Source organism: Xyrauchen texanus, chromosome 41, assembly GCF_025860055.1.
Source record: "Xyrauchen texanus isolate HMW12.3.18 chromosome 41, RBS_HiC_50CHRs, whole genome shotgun sequence".
NCBI classification, from domain to species: Eukaryota; Metazoa; Chordata; class Actinopteri; order Cypriniformes; family Catostomidae; genus Xyrauchen; species Xyrauchen texanus.
In genome coordinates, this window is record NC_068316.1 from 24795943 (window position 1) to 24815365 (window position 19423).

The 19423-nt window shown below is 38.3% G+C and overlaps 1 protein-coding gene across 2 annotated transcripts in view; it reads right to left on the minus strand.

Moving 5' to 3' along the window:
• The window catches only part of LOC127634008 (neuropilin-1a-like), a 96756-nt gene that overhangs the window by 51703 nt on the left and 25630 nt on the right, over positions 1 to 19423 (minus strand). For both annotated transcript variants that reach the window (XM_052113393.1, XM_052113392.1), the window contains exons 3-5: positions 18728 to 18909; positions 6941 to 7168; positions 1889 to 2044 (exon numbers count right to left, since the gene is read on the minus strand). In XM_052113393.1, coding sequence (XP_051969353.1) covers positions 1889 to 2044; positions 6941 to 7168; positions 18728 to 18909 — 566 coding nt within the window. The remainder of the gene's footprint in view (positions 1 to 1888; positions 2045 to 6940; positions 7169 to 18727; positions 18910 to 19423) is intronic.

Here is a 19423-nt window from a genome sequence, read left to right on the forward strand (position 1 = left end):
ACCATAGTTTCAGCCAAAGTACCATAGTAAAAAGTACTTTGAAAAATAACATAAGGATACGTGAACACACAAAAAAGTATAAGTAACAAAGTAAAACAAAAATTATTACCAGAATGTATTTTGTAAGTTATTTGCATAGGCTATGTATTTTTGTTTTATTTTGCTTGTTTGTTAGAGTATCACATTGTTAGCTCAGCAACATGCTAACAGTAAACGCTATTGGAATCAAATGAATGTTGATTCTCTCGTGGTGTTCTCATACTGTTGTATCTCTCTTTAACCCTTCAAACTTGGAGCTCAGCTAAATCTTACCATGATGTACCCCTGATTACTCATTATCTCCTGTTTAATCTCTCTATCTTTTCAAGTCATCTGTCCACTCTCCACCCATTCATTCTTCAGAACAATGACTAAAAACAACCGGATCTGTGGTCTGATTGCATCTGGCATCCATCACTGTTTGGTCTCACTTGGATGAAAAAAATAAAAAATAAAAAATGAGAATAATGACTTATAGCCAATATCCAATCTCCCTTCTTTCCTACAAAGCACAATATACTGGTAAACATGTTGAACGGTGAGGGAAGCAGTCCACAGAATGTACATTTATGGAGGCAATAAATATATTTGATAGACTGTGACTGTTCAGCAGAGCCCCTGCTGAGAACAAGCTATTCTTGAGCATGAGCCTGGACAGTAAAGATGTAGTACACACCTTGATCTGTTCTGAAAGCTGAACTATAACACAGTACAGGGGCTCAGAGCATTGTTGACCTATCTTCAAAAAGCTGCATACATTTTTTAAATGAGGTGGAAAAAGTGACATTTGTAAACGTTTTACTGGAGACATGTTTTATCTCTTCATTTAACAATTAACTATGGAAAATCCAGTTAAAACCAGCTTGTGATGTTACCTGGTTTTACTCTTTTTATGGTCATTGGCTGGCCCAAGCTGTTTGATCACTTAGGTTGATCCAGCCAGATGGTGGAGCTGGTTTTGACCTTGTAGACCATATTGGCAGAGCTGTTTTGAGCTGGTAGACCACCTTAGACCTGCCATACACCAGCTTCCATGATCTATGATTTCTATGATTTTTTGAGCTTGACAGCTTGACCACCTTAAATCGGTATGACCTGTTTAGAGTAGTGATCACAGGTGTTACTATCCTGAATTATCTTGGTGTTGAATCACATGCACCACTATATTGTAATGTCATGTTTAACATTAATGTTCTCAAGAGACAGCGACAGAGATACAGACTGTGAGTAAGAGAAAACAAGAGGTTTCTAGAGATATAAATGGATAGCGTGGTTGTAGGTGAGAGTTTGTTGTGTGTATTTCTCAGATTGAAGTGAAGAGGTGAACCCTTTGGGTGATCTGGGTTTTCTATGTCTATGGAGAGACATCATAAGGATAGCTGCACCAACGTGTGTGTGTGTGTGTGTGTGTGTGTGTGTGTGTGTGTGTGTGTGTGTGTGTGTGTGTGTGTGTGTGTAAAGTGACCTCCATAAAGCAGGGCAGATGGGTCATGACTCTTCACACATTCACTTAACGTAAGAGGGCCACAGCTGAGCAAAACATGTTGATTTAATATCTTCCCATGCAGCTCCATGTTATATGTGAGGATGCGTGTGTATTTGGGTAACGTGCACACTCTGACACTTGTTTATAAAAAGAGCATTGGATAGTGTATTTAATTGTTTATTCCAATTATTAATATGAATAAAAAAGCTATTTATTGTATAAAACAGGTTATGTTATCTCAACATGGTTGACAACCTTATTCACACAGTACATAATAAAATGGCCACTAATATGACTGGAGTGTTCTTCTTCACAATACATTTAATTTATATAATCACTTTAGACATTAAAGTGTTGACTTACCATCAGGGACTGTCCTTTCCAGTACAGTAAAATTAGCTGAGAATCCTTCTTTAGCAATAGCACTATCTGTGTTGATTGTCAAGGCCAAGATTCCAGTGTAGGATATGATCCGTCCCGGAGTATTCTGCCCACAGTATCTGCCAATATATGGACCGACTGTGGAAAGAGACAACACACAAGAAAATGATTAAATATGTCATATTATTCCTGTCAACTCAAAAACAAGCGACAGAGTGTATATGAAATCAATGTGAACCTCAACTTTTAAAGAACACTGACATTGGCTGACCTTGTATAACTCTATTAAATGAACAAAAAGTGTTCTCTTTACACCTCACTGTTGATGGAAATGAAAAGGACAGTGTCTGTTTTGTATGTGTCTATGACCTTGGGCTTCTGTTTTCTGTAGCAGCCATACATTCAAACACTAGTCGTTCATTTCAGGGCCACTCTGATATGACTTCCCAGAAGCCACTTAAAAGGAAAAAACTTTTAAGATAGAAAGAAGGAAGGAACCGAGCCTAACTAAGGCAGTAAACGCGAGGTATGCTATACATTCAGTGGCGAAAGTAAATGTATAGAAGCTTTATTGAGAAAGAAAGAGAAAAGGGCTTTTCACACTAAATAATGTGTTTTTACCCCTGGGTTAAGGCCACTTTTAACCTTGTTATGCATCATTTCACACAAGTAATGAAAAGGGTTAGTAGCCTTTATAATCTTGTGTTTTGAAGCCACACTCTAATGCAGGATTAGCACTGCTTTCAGTGTTTAACTTGAACCGCAGAGCCAATGGTATACAGTTTGGAACAATAAAGTGCTATATTGTAATGTCGAGTTGTTAAGCAACAAACAACCAATCATAAAATGCCACCAACCTTGCCTCATTAAATATTCAGGAGCTTTGTGCAGTTAAAAATGTTGAGGTGATGGCTCCTTTGTGACTTCTATCTTTTGTACTTTTGTTTATGTAGTATGTTTCAGAAGACTAAGAACAACCAGAGCGAATTTACATGGTGATATTAATAACAGGTTAAATTATTAACCCAGGGTAAAGAACAGTGTGACATATGGAACAAAGTTAGCCAGGATTAAGTTTTCACAGGGTTAAAATGACCCTAGGTGAACAATTTCAAGAGTAATAAGCCAAAGGATTAGTTTTTGGAGTGAGACAGGAAGGGTTGTAAAGAAAGGCATTAAAAAGAAAAGTGAAATTGTGTGGGCGACAAATAAAATAATGAAGAGAACGTGAGTTTCTCTTTCAAGGTCTGCTGTTTCTCTGAAGAGATGTTCTGTGAAGCAGATCTGCTTGCTTTGTGTGTTTAATTACTTTAAACAGATCTATTGGCCTACATTATTCTTAATCTTCATCAGACTTCACATTGTGGAACCAGGTGCTTTCAAGTGTGTATAAATGTGTGTGTGCTTGTGCATTGGAAAGGTGTGGCGAACCATCCGTTTCATCTGCATGACACAACAGGGCTATGACATTTTAAAGAGCCGCTTCATGAACCCAAACTGCATGTGTGCTCTGGTGGATAAGGAGCCAGGTCTTGACTGTCCCGAAATGAGCTGCCAGTAGGCAATGGAGGGGCTTAGCTGGGGGCGCTGTGGATTGAAGCCATAGAAAGCTCTGTCTCATGCCTTACAGCCTTTTTACACTAATGCACTATTGATTGGTGTGGCTCCACAGGTAATGCAGCTTGTGTCTGAACCATAGAGAAGCAACACTAAGGCCCTTGAGCACCGGTGCCTTTCCTTTAAAGCCTTGTTTTCTCCCTCTTGGCTCTTTCTCTTTGACTGTGCACTTGTGGGACACTAGCGTTAGAGCCTTTTCTATTGAGGAATTCTAAATGGATGGCTTGGGAATCTCTGACAAAGCATGCTTCCTCTGTCTCGATGTATATACACTTCCCCTAGGACGACATGGATTCTGCACCAGCAGAAGTGGAATGGACATTATTCACAAAGTTCTACACATCCTTAGTGTGAATAACGGCCATTTATTTCAGTTAATAAATGTATGTTCTTAAAACGTTTTCCAAACATGGAAATGTTAAAATGTCCGGTGTAACACGAGTAGAACGTTATTTAAAGGTTAGCATAGCATTCCCAAAAATTTTAAAGCTTCATGAAATTTAGTTTAAATATAAATCTAATTGAAAGGATATACAAACAATATTGCACTAAGAGCATTTTCTCCTAACATTGTGAGAACTTTTCTGAAAAAATAATTACATCACAATGATGCTCTATTAATGTTTTTACTTTTACATAACGTTAGCCAAAGTTGTTTGAACACTCTGTTAGATATTTGAATATTTTACTCATTGTAAATGGCTCAACAAACAGGCTTCAGATTTTATATGCAAAATATAATTTCTTATTTGTTACTTTTAATTTTGAAGTAAAATAGAACCAGGAAATTTTCTTGACAGGTTTTGTGAGAATCACCCCAATAAGAATGTAGTTCTCACAGCTCTGTTTTACTGGTTAAATGCATTCCACAAAATTGTCAAAGAACAGCAAGAACAATTCAGCGTAAACTTTCAAATACACTTACAGTAATGTGCAAAAGTTTTAGGCAATTGTGAAAATGTTGCATATTGAGCATGTCTTCAAAAATAATACCATACATAGTTTGCATTTATCAGTTAACTTCATACTAAGTCCAGTAAACATAAAAAATGTAAATCAATATTACGTGTGACCACCTTTGCCTTTAAAACAGCCCCAATTCTCCTAGGTACACCTGGACACAGTATTTCTTGGTTGTTGGCAGATAGGATGTTCCAAGCTTCTTGGAGGATTCGTCACAGTTCTTCACAGTTCACAGATCTATTTAGACTGTCTCAATTACTTCTGTCTCTTCATGTAATCCCAGAATGACTCGATTTTTAGTGGGGGGCTCTGTGGGGGCCATGTCATCTGTTGCAAGGTTCCCTGTTCTTCTATTCTATTCTATTTGCAAAAGGAATATTTGGGAGTTTAAAATGTATATTTCCTATTGACACACTAAAGCTAAAGATATAAATTACCATCTTAAGACAAATGTTTTCGTGAAACATCTTATGTACCTAAAACTTTCTTACATGCCTAAAACTAATAAAAAAAGCAGACTTCCTTTGACCATAACTGGTAAACTATACATTCACAACATGCCATAGAAAAGATGCTAATAAAATAATATTATAACTGACGAGGAAGATAAAAAGGCAAGCCAGATTAAAGGTGCCATTTTTTATCAGCTTCTCTCCTCTGACAAGTCAGGAAAAAAATTCGATAATGAAGTGGAAACAGAACGAGACATCTGGTCCTCACAGACTTCCTTCCCGTTTTGAGCTGGAATCTGCCTGTTGGGCCACTGGAATAATTTATGCAGCTCAAATACACATGCACCAACAAAAAATGTAATTATCTTCAAGAAAATAATATTTTTGTAGTTATAACAACAGTCTGCATTCAAAAGTCCCCCATCCAAACCAGCGGAGACAAACCACAGACTCATGTCCAGAGATAGATAGACATAACAAAAATAAAAAAGCTCTCACCATTTACTCCATTTACCACTTACACCATTTACCACTTACCTCATGAAAGCCAAGATGTGTATGACTTTCTTTCTTCTGCAGGACACAAACGAAGATTTTTAGAAAAAAATATATTATATTTACACAAGATAATTGTGAACAAAATTTTGAAGCTCCAAAAAGCACATAAAGAATGCATAAAAGTAACCCACATGTCTTCAGGGGTTAAATCCATGTTTTCAGAAGCTATATGATATGCGTGGCTGAGAAACAGATAAAATATGAAGTAATTTTTGGCAATAAATTCTCCTCCCTACCCAGTAGATGGCGGTATGCACAAAGAATATGAATCACCAAAAACTAAAGAAGAAGAATGTGAAAGTGAAATCTGTTTCTCAACCACACTTATATCACTTCTGAAGAAATTGACTTAACCAATTGATTTGGATGGATTACATTTATTCTGCCTTTATGTGCTTTTTGGAGCTTCAAAGTTCTGGCTACAATTCAATTGCATTGTGAGGACCTATAGAGCTAAGAAGAAAGGAAGTCATACACATCTGGGATGGCATGAGGGTGAGCAAATAATGAGAGAACTTTCATTTTTTTGGTGAACTATCCCTTTAATTGGAGAACTCTTAGCAACATGTTTTCAAAAGATTTTTCTTTCCTAAAGAGCAAAGGTGCATATATACAGCATGTTTATTTTTGCATATAAGAGTGTGTGTGTGTGTGTGTGCAATGCCCACCAAATAAGACTCTTGTCCACACAAGTTTTGTTTTGCTTATGTAACAAATATATGGTTTAGGGCCAGGCGTCAATTCTTCCCAAGAGATCAATCATACTGCATTGTTATTTAATAACGGCATCTGGCTTCTCGGTTAAAGGGCATTTTCAAGGCCAAGGACGAGACCCACCCAATGATTTCTGCTCTGATGACTGTCTGAGGTAAAATAAACATCAATTTCTCAAATCCCTTCAAGTATTCAGTACTCTTCATGCTATGGACATGAACCTCAAATCAGAGGTGTACTATTACATTTTTAAGTCATCGGATTTACACCTGGTGGATGATAAAACTTTCATTAAAATGCTCAAATTCATTAAAAAAGGGAACTCAAGCCTTATCTAGGGACTTGGGAGTGGACTCTTTTGACTTGGGCCAGTAAATAACAAACATCAAACCATCTAGAACACCCTAGCAACCACCTAGCAACACCCTTGCAGCAACTCTGAATACCCTATTAACGGTATAGCAATGCCTTGGCAACAACACAACCCACCTAAGCATCATGGTGGCAAGCACCACTCACAATTTCTTGGGAAAATGTAAGATCTAGTTCAATACATTTTCTTATTATTTGTTGCCATTCACTGTATCAGATCCATTAGCCTATTATTGTTGAGTTTATTGTTGCTGGTCCTTTCACAAACTGTGGTTGTGCAAACATCATCTGTCAAAGGATCTTTTGTTTCATACATTCTCATTTTCCTGTTTGGACCAACAGTTCTCTGATGACTCACCTCCAGGGAACCCATCCCAAATCTCCAGGCGGTCATAGCGGCAGAACACTCCGGTGGGTGGCTGCGTGTCCGGCTCCAACTCAAAGCTCTCAAACTCTAAAACAATCTCCATCATCTTAGGTGCGAAGATCATGAAGGTGCAGTCCAGGTTGTTGGGGTACTTCTCCGGAAAGCCGGGTGACTTGATGACTCCACTGCTGGAGGTGAAATTCCTGGAACATTCTGGACCTGAGATGGAGGGTGATGCAAAGAGAACAAGAGAAAAAATAATAATAATTATTATTATTTTGGAAATAGCAAGAGAGGGAGCAAGGTGAAAAAACAAACAAAGAAGGCATGGTGGTCCATGTTGTCGTGCTCGATGATTGCATGGTTTATGGGCCGTGATGTAAGCCCACCCTGCTTGGGATGAGGTTACTGCCTCTTTTCTTGGGTGTAAGGGCTAATAATGAAGATGTAACGAGACCAAAAAGAAAGTTCAAGCAAATATGAGCCTGTACTTATTAAATGTTTCATTGACACTCTGTGCCATATGGTTTGTGCTTAAAATAACACAATTAAGAAATACCGAAATACATCCATCATTCTTTATAAAACTCAAATATTTTATCCCTCTTTACAAATGCATGCACACACTTTTAAAGCAGCAAGTCATAACATTTACCCAGAACTCCCTGGTGAACTAGCTTTCTCTTGATGCAGTGTGTTGTGGAAATTCACACATGCATCACCACTTAGCACTTACATGACGGCCGCCCCACTAAAGCTGTTGTGTGATGAATAGGCTCTGAGCGCTCAGAGTAAACACGCTTTTGTTACGGAGTAATGCGTATAAGATCGCTTAAGGATCATCAACAATGAAATGTCAACATTACGTTAGCACCATACCTAATGTAGTGTGGAATATCCCTAATGGTTATTTCTGAGTGCAAAAGTTTAAAGATCATGAACCAGACTGGAGATTAGAGATGATGAATAATGATGTCACTGTGGCTAAAACTTAAAAAATAAAAGAAATGAATGACCATTAATGCAAAACTCCAAGAAATATGAAGGTTGTTTGGGAAAGAATGGCACAGGTAGATAAAAGTGCATTGGTGCACCATTTTTGGTGGGGTTTAGTTGATGCTACAGGGTATTTCGTCAGTTAAAGCTGAAGTGCATCATTTCTGCGGCATGAGCGTCACCTAATAAAATTGCGAAAACAATGATCGCTTTTGGACAATTTTTCTATTGGTCACTATTTGGAAAAACAGACTCACTCCCAAACTCATGCCATTGGTTAATGGCTTATGTTGCCGTGTCAGGCTGGTCAGATGCTCACAAATACAGAGCAATGTACTGATAGCCCTCATACAACCTACAAATGGCTTACTTTAAGTTGTCTCTGCATATTATGTTGGGATAGAAGAAAGTATTTAAACATTAAAAATGACACACTGCAACTACCAACTAAAAAATAACCTTCAAAGTGTACGAAGATTGGTTGAGAGAATATTTTTCTGTAATTTACTTGGGAATCTTGAAGGGTGCATAATTATAGGGCATCTTATAGGGTGCATCAAAAAGCCCATCAAAAAAATCTATGTACAATAACTTGTTCTTTTGTCTCTCCTTTTCATTTCTTTATAATTTCTCTTGTGCTCTCAAGCAAATGACCAGCATGGCAATTTGACTCTAAAGTGTGTTGACATTTAGTACAGTTCATGGTTGAGTTTTAAACAGCAGGACATAAATTCCATACTTTTAGTACTTGCAATACACTGAGGCCTAAAATTCCAGAGATTTAATATAATTTTCTATCATAAATAAGAAAAAGTCTGAAGTATCACACTCTACAGTGGATGTATCCTTCCTAAACCCAACAGGCCTCCACTTTAAACCACTGAAACCTGTGACATCAGCAATTGCACTTGGGGAGGATATATCATATGGGTATGACAAGGTAATTTCAGAAACACTTTAGCTGGATAAAAGCTATAAGCGGAATGGTCCGCTATCACCAACTGTCTCCAAAAGTTTTCAAAGTTAAAATAAAAGTTATAAGGCCTAACAGGCTTGTAAAGAACTAAAGGAACTTTAAAGGAACTATTTGATGATGGAGTTAAAAGCATTAACTTTTTATTTTAGTTTTTGATAGTTTCATATTTGTTCCAGCTCTAGCAGACAGACAAACTGATTTCTTTAGAGAATTGTGATGAGGAGGAGGGCGGGGCCGGGTCATAAAGACACACGCCCAGCCCTAAATTGGCTAATCAGCCAGGAGGGGGATAAATATGAGCCAGACGCACGTGGCCACGCTGTGTGTTTATGGTTGTTTTATGTTGTTTTATGTTTATGTCTGTCTTTAAAGTTTATGTTGACTGTTCTGCCAGTTCCTGCCAACGTTTGCGTAAAATGTCTACTTCTTTAGTCAGTTTTCTCTTTTAGGTCAGGAGGAGATCTTCTATACAGAGATAACAAACTCCATGTTTTTCACATTGGAGAGAGCGTAACAGTCAACTAGAATGTTACGACAGTAAGTCACCGTTTGCGGATACAATACGAATGAATGGTGAGAGCCATAAACTGATTCCCACTTGCTGCAAAATTGTCCGTGTCTTCACTTATAAAACAGCAATTTTACCATAGAAAACTCCACACATAGTTCATTGCAAAAGGATTGTTTAGAGTAAAACATTGAAGATTAGTGAACAGGCAGTCAATTCATTAAATGATGAGCTGTTTCCTCACAAAAGCAGTTTATTCAGCATAATGAAACATCTCCTCCATAGACATCCGTTAAAAAAAACCAGCCTCTTGTACCATCGTCAATGTACCGCCCATAGAATGTCTATGGGACTGCCATGTTATGCTATTTAAGGCTAAGCTTGTTGAATCCCATATGTAGAAGGGTTCAGGGTCAGGTTTCTTTTAGTTTTCTGTTTCAGGTCTGCTGTTATGTCAGAGCAACAACATTTTGGGGAGAATTGCTGAACAATTTAAAGTCAGTTAAACTGATCACATGCTTTTAGCTAGCTTACTATATAATAGCACATTCGGTTAAAACTGAATGTGTGCCTCATAAGGGTACAGAGACATGTCACTACTATGTGTGTTATTTGCAAATAGTAGGGGAAAAAAAAACTTTACAAGAGAAAGACAGGAAAATTGAGATGAGAAACAAGAGGGCTTTGAGTCTCTAAACACAAGCCAAACAAATAAAGCTTTGTGAGCTCTTCTCTCTCTTTCTATCCCTGTTAAAGCCGTAAATACTTTTAAGTCTTTTTGAACTATATTTATACTTAAACACTAGAATTTATGGGAGAATGGTGAAGTGGTATAAAAAACAACAACACACGGCTGATTCATAGTGGCTAAGTGCTAATTCTGATGTTTACTGCTAGGTGGCATGATTTATTTTTCAGGCTTCTCCTTACAAATGTATACACAAAAGGCTTATCTTTTTAGTGTGTTGAAGTGGCTAAAGCCTTCAGTCTCTATGGAATGTGCACAGTTTATTTAACAGGCCAGAGGCAATGCTTGTTAAAAAGATCGCTTGCAGGCCCCCTCTTAGCGAAAACAAACCGCCCTAAGTGTCATAGACTTATGATTTCTATTAAGAAACTTATGTATATAGTGTTTCAACAGCACACACTGCTGAAAATAAACAGCTTAAACCAGTCTAATTTGGTTTTAATGGTCTTGGCTGCCCACCAAGCTGGTTTTCATTGGTCAGGTTGGTTTGCTGGTTTAAGGGTGTGATCACACTTGACAGGTTTGGTTAGATTAAAATGAACTCTGTTGCGATTGCTCTGTTAGTGCGGTTCATTTGAACAAGGGTGAATGCTGCCTTCTAAACCTTTGCGCACCAAACAATCGGGGCTCGTTCGGCTTCCAAACGAACTCTGGGGCGGTTCGACTGAGATATGAATGCAGCATGGACCAAAGATGTCCAAACGGACCAATAACAGGAAGTAATTTCCTGTAATACTGACCTCAAACATACCTGGTTCTTCTCATAGGAGCTATGTTGCCTATTACAGTTCGGTACAGGCATCGGAACTGCTGTCTCCTTGCAGCATATTTTCATTTGTGTGTGCAACGGAGGAATTCCTCGCACTGTTTTGACTCCTTTACACATTTTTTTTAGCTTTCCGTTTGTTCTCAGTTAATAAAAAAACCACAATATATACATAAATGCAAAAAGCGCATTTAGCCTAGCAGCCAGCATTGTTTTGGATGTTTGGCAAGTTCCGTCACAAAATATACATCACAAAAGCTGTCCGATCAGGTTGTGTCGTTATCCATATGCCTTTTGTTTTGGATCTTTAGGTGTTAAAAATGTCAGTGTGAATGCTAAGCGAACCAGGACAAAATGTAAAATTTCAATTTTTGGTCCAGATCAAGAGAACCGAACTACAAGTGTGAACACACCATTAAAAGCATTTTTGGGCACTGGTTAGGTAACTAAACTAGCTTTTCTACCTTAAATTTTTAGCATGGTAGCAGGGCTTTGCTTAGCTCTGAAGTTGCCTATAAATGGTAAAGATATGTTAAAGACATAAGTGTTGAAAATTTGCACTAGCATGGTTAAGCTACTGTTAAGGGATATGTGTAATGTTACATTAGAACTGCACCTAGATCTCTTGGCATACCACAGAGTTTGCATAATGCAGAAGTTGAAATGAAGTGGCTTAAGGTGTTGTGGGTCTAGTGAGCTAATCGCTGTTGTTTATATTCCATATATCTGCAGGGAAAATAATTAATATGGACACATACAGTAAACACATAATTTTCCTCACCGTTTACCCCTGTGGCTGCACTCGGACAGGTTAATGGGCACGATGAGAGTTTGAGAAGCAAAATTTGGCCACATTTTCCTACAAACATTAATCTGAGCTCACAGCTGTGTGGTTACCCAGAACACAAACACACACACACACACTCCATAGTTGCTGACATATCATTTAGCCAGCCAACCATACTGATGGTTCCCCTTGAGAATGAATGTGGGCAAGTAACACACAGAAAGACAATTTGTGTCTTGGATTTCATTAGCCCAGAGTGTTAATATAGGGGTAAAGTAGGGAGGTGTATTTAGAAGACGGGCTTGTAGAATGACATGCTTGCTTTACAAGATGTGACCTATGCCACTGGCCAGTAAAAAACAACTAAAGACGTAAAAAAACCAACCAAACTGGGCACAATGAACAAGCTGCACTCCACATGCAATCCTTATCTTGCAGTGTTGATGCAGGTGCCATCGTAAAGATGTTCAGATAACATCTCTTTGATAAATGGTCCAGCTAGACATGATCTAGAACTGATGACACAGATGTTCGGCATGGTGGAGTGAGTCTTAAGCCGAAGAATGCTTGGGCTGTATGTGTTGCAGAAGTTTTCGTCATCAGCACTATATACATTTTTATAGACAGGCAGACAGTCTGCATCTTTGTGAATCATCACAACATGTGCCTGCTGTTGACTCTGCTAAAAGAGTATAACAAAGCAATTGTAGTGTGCTGCGTTAAAAGCGTTTGTAGGGGCTCGCGGTCAATAAAGTATCATTTGAAAGGCTGAGATGAAAATTATACAAGGATAAATTATGTATGCCCTAGTTTTAGGGCGGCTACACACTAGAGTTTATGCAAATCCATAGTTTTCATTGGGATAGGATGTTGGAAAGATAGAGGAATAGAGCAAGGGTTTGCAAAAGTGAAGCTCCGTCATTGCAACCAAAAGTTGTTGACATTTCAACTTCTGCTACAACGCACTCTTTGTATCCGTTGGCCAATAAGCATTTTAAAGATGCGGGTCCAGTTGGGCTTTCAGAAATTCAATTCATTTAAAACTTTATAATCAAGCTACATAATCGACAGTTATTCTCATGCTACAGCAGGTTTTTGCATAGACAAGAGACATTCTTCATCATCTGTCCAGATATACACGTCACAATGCGTAATCAAATATTTTAAGCAAAGCGCCAGTATTACACGTCACACTTCACCTGTGTCTATTGGAGCACGTGCAGTTGTGGTCCGATAAACATGTATACATTCTGGATGAAATTTAGCTACAATCGCATTATATACACACACTGAGGACTTTATTAATAATACTATGGTCCTAATAAAGTGCCCAATGTGCTCTTCAGCTGTTGTAGCACGTTCACCTCAAGGTTCGAAGTGTTGTGCATTCTGAGATGCTATTCTGCTCACTACAATTCTACAGAGTGGTTATACGAGTTATTATATACTTTCTGTCAGCTGTCTGCCAGCCTGGCCATTCTCTGTTAACCGCTCTTGTCAACAAGGCCTTTCCATCCACAGAACTGCCTCTCACAGAATGTTTTTGTTTTTGGCACCATTTTAAGGAAGCACTAGAAACTGTTGTGCATGAAAATCCCAGGAGATCAGCAGCTTAAAAATACTCAAACCAGCCCGTCTGGCACCAACAATCATGCCATGATTGAAATCACTGAGATAATTTTTTTTCCCCATTCTAACTGGTGATGTGAACATTAATTGAAGCTCCTGACCCGTATCTGTGTGATTTTATGCACTGCTGCCACAAGATTGGCTGATTAGATGCATGAATAAGTAGGTGTACAGGTGATGCACAGCTGTTAACTAAAAACGCATGTCTACATCTTCCCACCCCACAAAAGGCCATATAGGGTATGCCCTCACATGATAACTACAGACTCTTCTTTTCACGAATGGGATGCACAAGTTTTAAAAAATCAACTAAAAGCCCCTTTTTAGGGATGTAAGGGAACTCTGAGGTAAAGAACATGGTGTCTGTGAAACCGTAGATGTATGAAGCCTCTGGAGGATTGCTCTTTATTAGATAGCCATGCTGCCCAGTGTTTAGGTCAGGTTTGATTGCATTCAGAGATAGCTGTGGTAAAGAGATTCTCATCTCTCATCTTTTCCTTTGTGTGTGTAGCTTTCAGGCTTTCTCACCCTCGCTTCACCTCATCTTCTATCTCTCTCTTCACTTTCTTTGCCACCTTCACAATTTTTCTGAATAGATTCGTCACTAATTTTTTTGTTCCATGTTTATTCTGTCTTTCACTCTGTTAATGTTCTCACTAGCTTTCTGTTTTCACTCTTGCTTTTTCTCCCAAAGGTTCATATTTCATTATCCTTTATAAAATGTATGGTTTTGACTCTAAAATTTGATTGGCTAAGCAATTTTTTAAGCTACAAAACAACCAAAACATTTGGTGAAACTTCCATCTCAGTGATGTCAGCTAACTCTAAAATCTGAAAGTCATTTGAGAGCAAGTTATTAAATTTTGATGAAATATTACACAGACTGAAAGTTTAAGACCAGGGTTTTCTAGGGCTCTTGTGGCTTTAGTAATATATAGCAGCATATAAAGATGAAAATGCCTGTTTTGAAGATGCCTGTTTACCAATCTCAGAGCTCCAAAATACACAGTGTACCATCAATTAGATGTTCTTCTGTACTGCTGCTTCAAGCAAAGCACCCCACACAGTGTGTATGTGAGTATGCATTTGTACACTGAATGTGTGTTTGAAATATCTACTCTAATCCACATCTTACCACTCGGAGTGCAGTAGCAGCTCTCAGTTTTAAAATTGGTGTTGCATTGTTACATCATCTCTCATTTGAATGCACAACTGCCTCAACACTTGTGCATAATCATTATGTTTTCTTTTATGTCATACACCCAGACATATACACACCCAGATCAGATAGTGTTGACAAGACTAACAAATAACACATTTCCATTTCTTTCATTATTCACTACCCCAACTCTTTTGTCCTCTTACTTTCTTTTCTTAGCTTTTTCACTGTCCTTGTGTTATTATTTGATAATGTATTTGAGTGCTTGGCACTTACTGGAATGTGTTCCCATGGCTTGGACTCCAAAAATACACTATTTGTTGTGTACACAGGATCTAGTGGCCCACCCATGATGATAAATGACAAGAGCATTCTGGAGGAACACACCCAGCGTTAGGGAGCAAATCCCAGCTGAGAGTGTCTGGTAGACACTTGGACTGCACAGAGCACGTCAATATGTTTCAGATATATTTGTTCTCTCCAGAGGAACTTTGTTTCCAATCAGGCACATCAAGAAGATGAGTTCAAGAAAACCAGCATTGAGATAATGGCATACTGTGAGAGACTTATTGATGGTATTGATGAGAGCCAGAGTGGGGGGTGTTTAGGAACCCAGTGGAGAATGTATTGCTTGGAGGTTGCTCTTTCATAGCTCTAGAGATTGAACAAAGTTTCAACTTTATCATAAAGGTTTTTCCTATAATTTTGGGAGAAATAAAAAAGACACAAAAGAAAAGCGTGTTGCCATACAATTTGAGTATAGAGCAATACAATTAATGTGGATAGCATAGTCCAGATAATTAGGTTGTGGAAGAATTGCATGAGAACCTAACCCTAACTGTGTGCATTTTAATTAACCTATTGACGACACAGTTCTAAGATAAATAATTATTTAAAGTCAGTTATTTAGGTGTACCAACAATCTTAAATCAGAAAAGAATTGTATCTTACAGTTATTGTGAGGTTATAATGAGCATCCACCCTGACAGTTTCACTTAGTTGCTATCCATCAATTCCTTCAGAAAACAGCATGTGGCATACTTGAGCATGTTTAGAATTTTCAGACAGAAAGAATCTAATTTGGATTATTTATGAAATTGTGACAGATAATGGTCAATGTTGGTACTCCTATCTTTACGAGGACTCTCCATAGATATAATGAGTTTCACACTGTACAAACTATATATTTTATCCCCCAACCCTACCCCTACCCCTAAACCTAATCATCACCTAAACCTTTTGGCATTTTAAAATTTTTGAAAAAACATTGTTTAGTATGTTCTTTTTTAGATGTTTGAATTACAGGGACATTAGGGGTGTCCTAATAAACCAAATTTATAGCATAATACCCTCATAATTTCTAGTGAGTAAACTAAAACAATTTCCTCATAAACCACAAAAAACAACTCACACACACACACACACTCACACACACACACACACACACACATGTTGTGTTTCCATGTTTTATGGGGACTTTCCATAGACATAATGGTTTTTATACTGTACAAACTTTATATTCTATCCCCTAAACCTAACCCAACCCCTAAACCTAAACCTCACAGAAAACTTTCTGCATTTTTACATTTTCAAAAAACATAATTTAGTATGATTTATAAGCTGTTTTCCTCATGGGGACCGACAAAATGTCCCCACAAGGTCAAAAATTTCGGGTTTTACTATCCTTATGGGGACATTTGGTCCCCACAAAGTGATAAGTACACGCTACACACATACACACACACACACACACACACACACACACATGCACACAAACACAAACGGATAAATAAAGATTAAAATAAATCCCTGTGCAACATTCATCTCATCCTGAGGTCAAACTTGGTGTAGACCAGGGTCAGTATTTGGCCATTTTGTCTACTGCACCTGTCCAGGGTTATACACACACATTCTCTCTCCCTCTAGCTTTCTCTGTGACTCTATCCCAACCTCAAACATAGGATACAGATTTGAACAACAGGAAATTTCTGCTTACTGCCGTAACATCTCCAGATAAGACCTACAATCCCTGAGTGTGTATCTGTGTCTCTGTAGGCCAGACGGTACCAGAGCGAGACACCCTGAAGGGCTACGAGTCTATGTTATCATGAGATCTCATCTCCTAAGCAGTGGTGTAGTTCTACCAAAAGAAATGGTTTACTATTACCCTGTCCCTGATCTTCTGTCTGTTAATCTGCGAATAGAGAGAGGCAGAACTGCTGCTCTGTACATATCTTTAATAGGTAATTCATAGAATTCAGTGACATTCCGGCTTTGAAATTTTTGAAAAATAAAACATACTTTTACAAGTATCTTCATGCTTTATGATTACAGGGACATATTAAAGATTGTATTAGTCATACTGGTCAAATTACAAGCTAAATTACAAAAAATGCAGACATCCACCCAAATTTCTCCACAAATTGGAATGCTAATTCCCAATGTGCTCCAAGTCCTCAGGGTGGCGTAGTGACTCGCCTCAATCCGGGAGGACGAATCTCAGTTGCCTCCGCGTCTGAGACCATCAATCCACGCATCTTATCACATGGCTTGTTGAGCGTGTTACCATGGAGACCTAGCGCCTGTGGACGCTTCATACTATTCTCCACGGCATCCACTCACCACACGCCCCACGAGAGCGAAAACCACATTATAGCGACCACGAGGAGGTTAACCCAACGTGAGTCTACCCACCCTAGCAACCGGGCCAATTGGTTGCTTAGGAAACCTGACTAAAGTCACTCAGCATGCTCTGGATTCGAACTTGTGACTCTAGGTGTTGTAGTCAAGGTCTTTACTTGCTGAGCTACCCAGGCCCCCATAATACTAAATTCTTAATTGTATGGGATAAAAAATGTAAATCCAATTTAGCACTTATTTTTGTCAAAGATGTTTGATGTGCAGTTTTGTGGACATGAGAAAATTTAGGATTTCAATTATTTAAAATGTAACTTTTAAGCCAACAGCAATGTGTAACATAAAAAGTATTTATTCTTTTTAACAAGCCTATTAAAATTGTAATCGGGTGAAATAATATAAATACCACAAATTCTTGTACTCGGGACTTAATGTCACCGAACTGTCGGAATTACCCATTTATACAGGCGCTCCTGTGCAAAATGCTGCTAAACATTGAAAAACAATGAGGACGGACGCAAAAACATGTTAAGTGCACAGCCATCCATGTTAAAACAGCTGATTTCTCACACCTGTGTCAGGTCAATTTCTCTTGATTTGTAAAATATTCTCAGCAGTTAGACGCTAAAATACGGGACAAATGGCAACGTGTATGGATTTAATCCGGAACGCAATTTTTTCCCCATAATTACAGGACGATTCCTTATTTTACGGGACGTTTGGCATATTTTGTTCATTAATTTTTAAATACCTGATACTGCTTCAGTGTGAGGGTGACTCTCTCCACTCACTGTCATAAATTCCCTCTGTCAATGATGTCAGTGACAGTGGTTTTCAGGGGTGAGGAAATTCAAGTGACAATGCACCAATTACAACAAAGAATCGGCAGTTTCACAAAACAGCATCCAATAAAGTTAAAGGTAAACTAACACAACAGTAGATTATGGACTTCTGAAGCAGCAAAACAAGTGGTTATACCGAGGTTATTGATCCTTAGAAGTTGTATACGCAAACAGCCCTGGGGAAAAAGTAAGCATACGGTATATACATGTATAGCCCCGACTACACCACTGCTCCTATTGCAACTCTCCCACTGAGTCTGACTAAGAACAACTAGGAAGTGTTCAATGTTTCTCTGTCCTTATATGGTCGTTGTCCTCCCCTGCAGTAAATTACTACCTTGTCTGAATCTTTTCTATTTATTTAGTTCCACCTCTACAGTCTGATTGGATTAGCCATGTTCAAAGTCATTGTAAAATAACCTATTTGTGCACACATGTGACCGTGATTACCTGTGATTACTGTGCACAGCAATTTAATTCTATATTTATGTACACTTAATCTACAATATCATCTTTAATTTGGCAAATAACAGTGTTATTTGATGGAAGAACTGTTTATTGTGAAAACATTTTACTATTAAATATTGTGATTATTTTATCTTATATATTACTGTAGCTAGCATTTTGTAAAATCAATTAGCCTTTCAATGCCGTATGTTACTTCATCCTTGAGAATGAATAAATTCTTTCTTTATGTTTTTCATTTTTGGAGGTCTTTATGTTTGCCCACCTGTTTTGAAGATCTCGTAGCGGATGGAGAAGCCAGCACCGTGTGTCTCGTAGTCGGACACAAACTTGATGAAGAGTTGGTTCCCGGAGGAGACCACAGGAGAGGGGGCGATCTTCCCACAGTATTTCCCCACAAGCTGCCCACTCTCATCCACCCCATCCCTCACTTCCACATAGTCATATCTGCAGAGAGACAAAAAATCAGAGATTTGTTAATGTAAACTATTAACTGACTAAACTATTCACATACACACTTGAAAGCAGTAGCATTGGGAAGACTGATTCATTTTAGTGATTCGGTTCGTTTGGATGGTTTGTTTCAACGGACTGGAATCGGCACTTAATAGTGTTTTTAGAAGTCCCAAGAATGAACAACCATTGGTACAGAAAATTGATGACCTATTTTAATTGCATTAAGTGCTAACTTCCCTTTACAGTCAAATGATTTATAAAGCTTTATGAATCATTGAATATGTCCTATACTCTATCTTAGTATAAATGTGTGTGTCTGTGGTAGAGGGAAAGCAATAGAGACAGACAGACACAAATCATTGTGACAATGACAGCAGATGGTGATACTGTGGAGTTGACTTTACACGTTGAATTGTCAAATTGTGTAAGGGCCTTTCCGTGTTTGTGGATGGCAGCTCTTGTATTATAAGACACAGGTGTTGACTCCACACACACAAACACATAC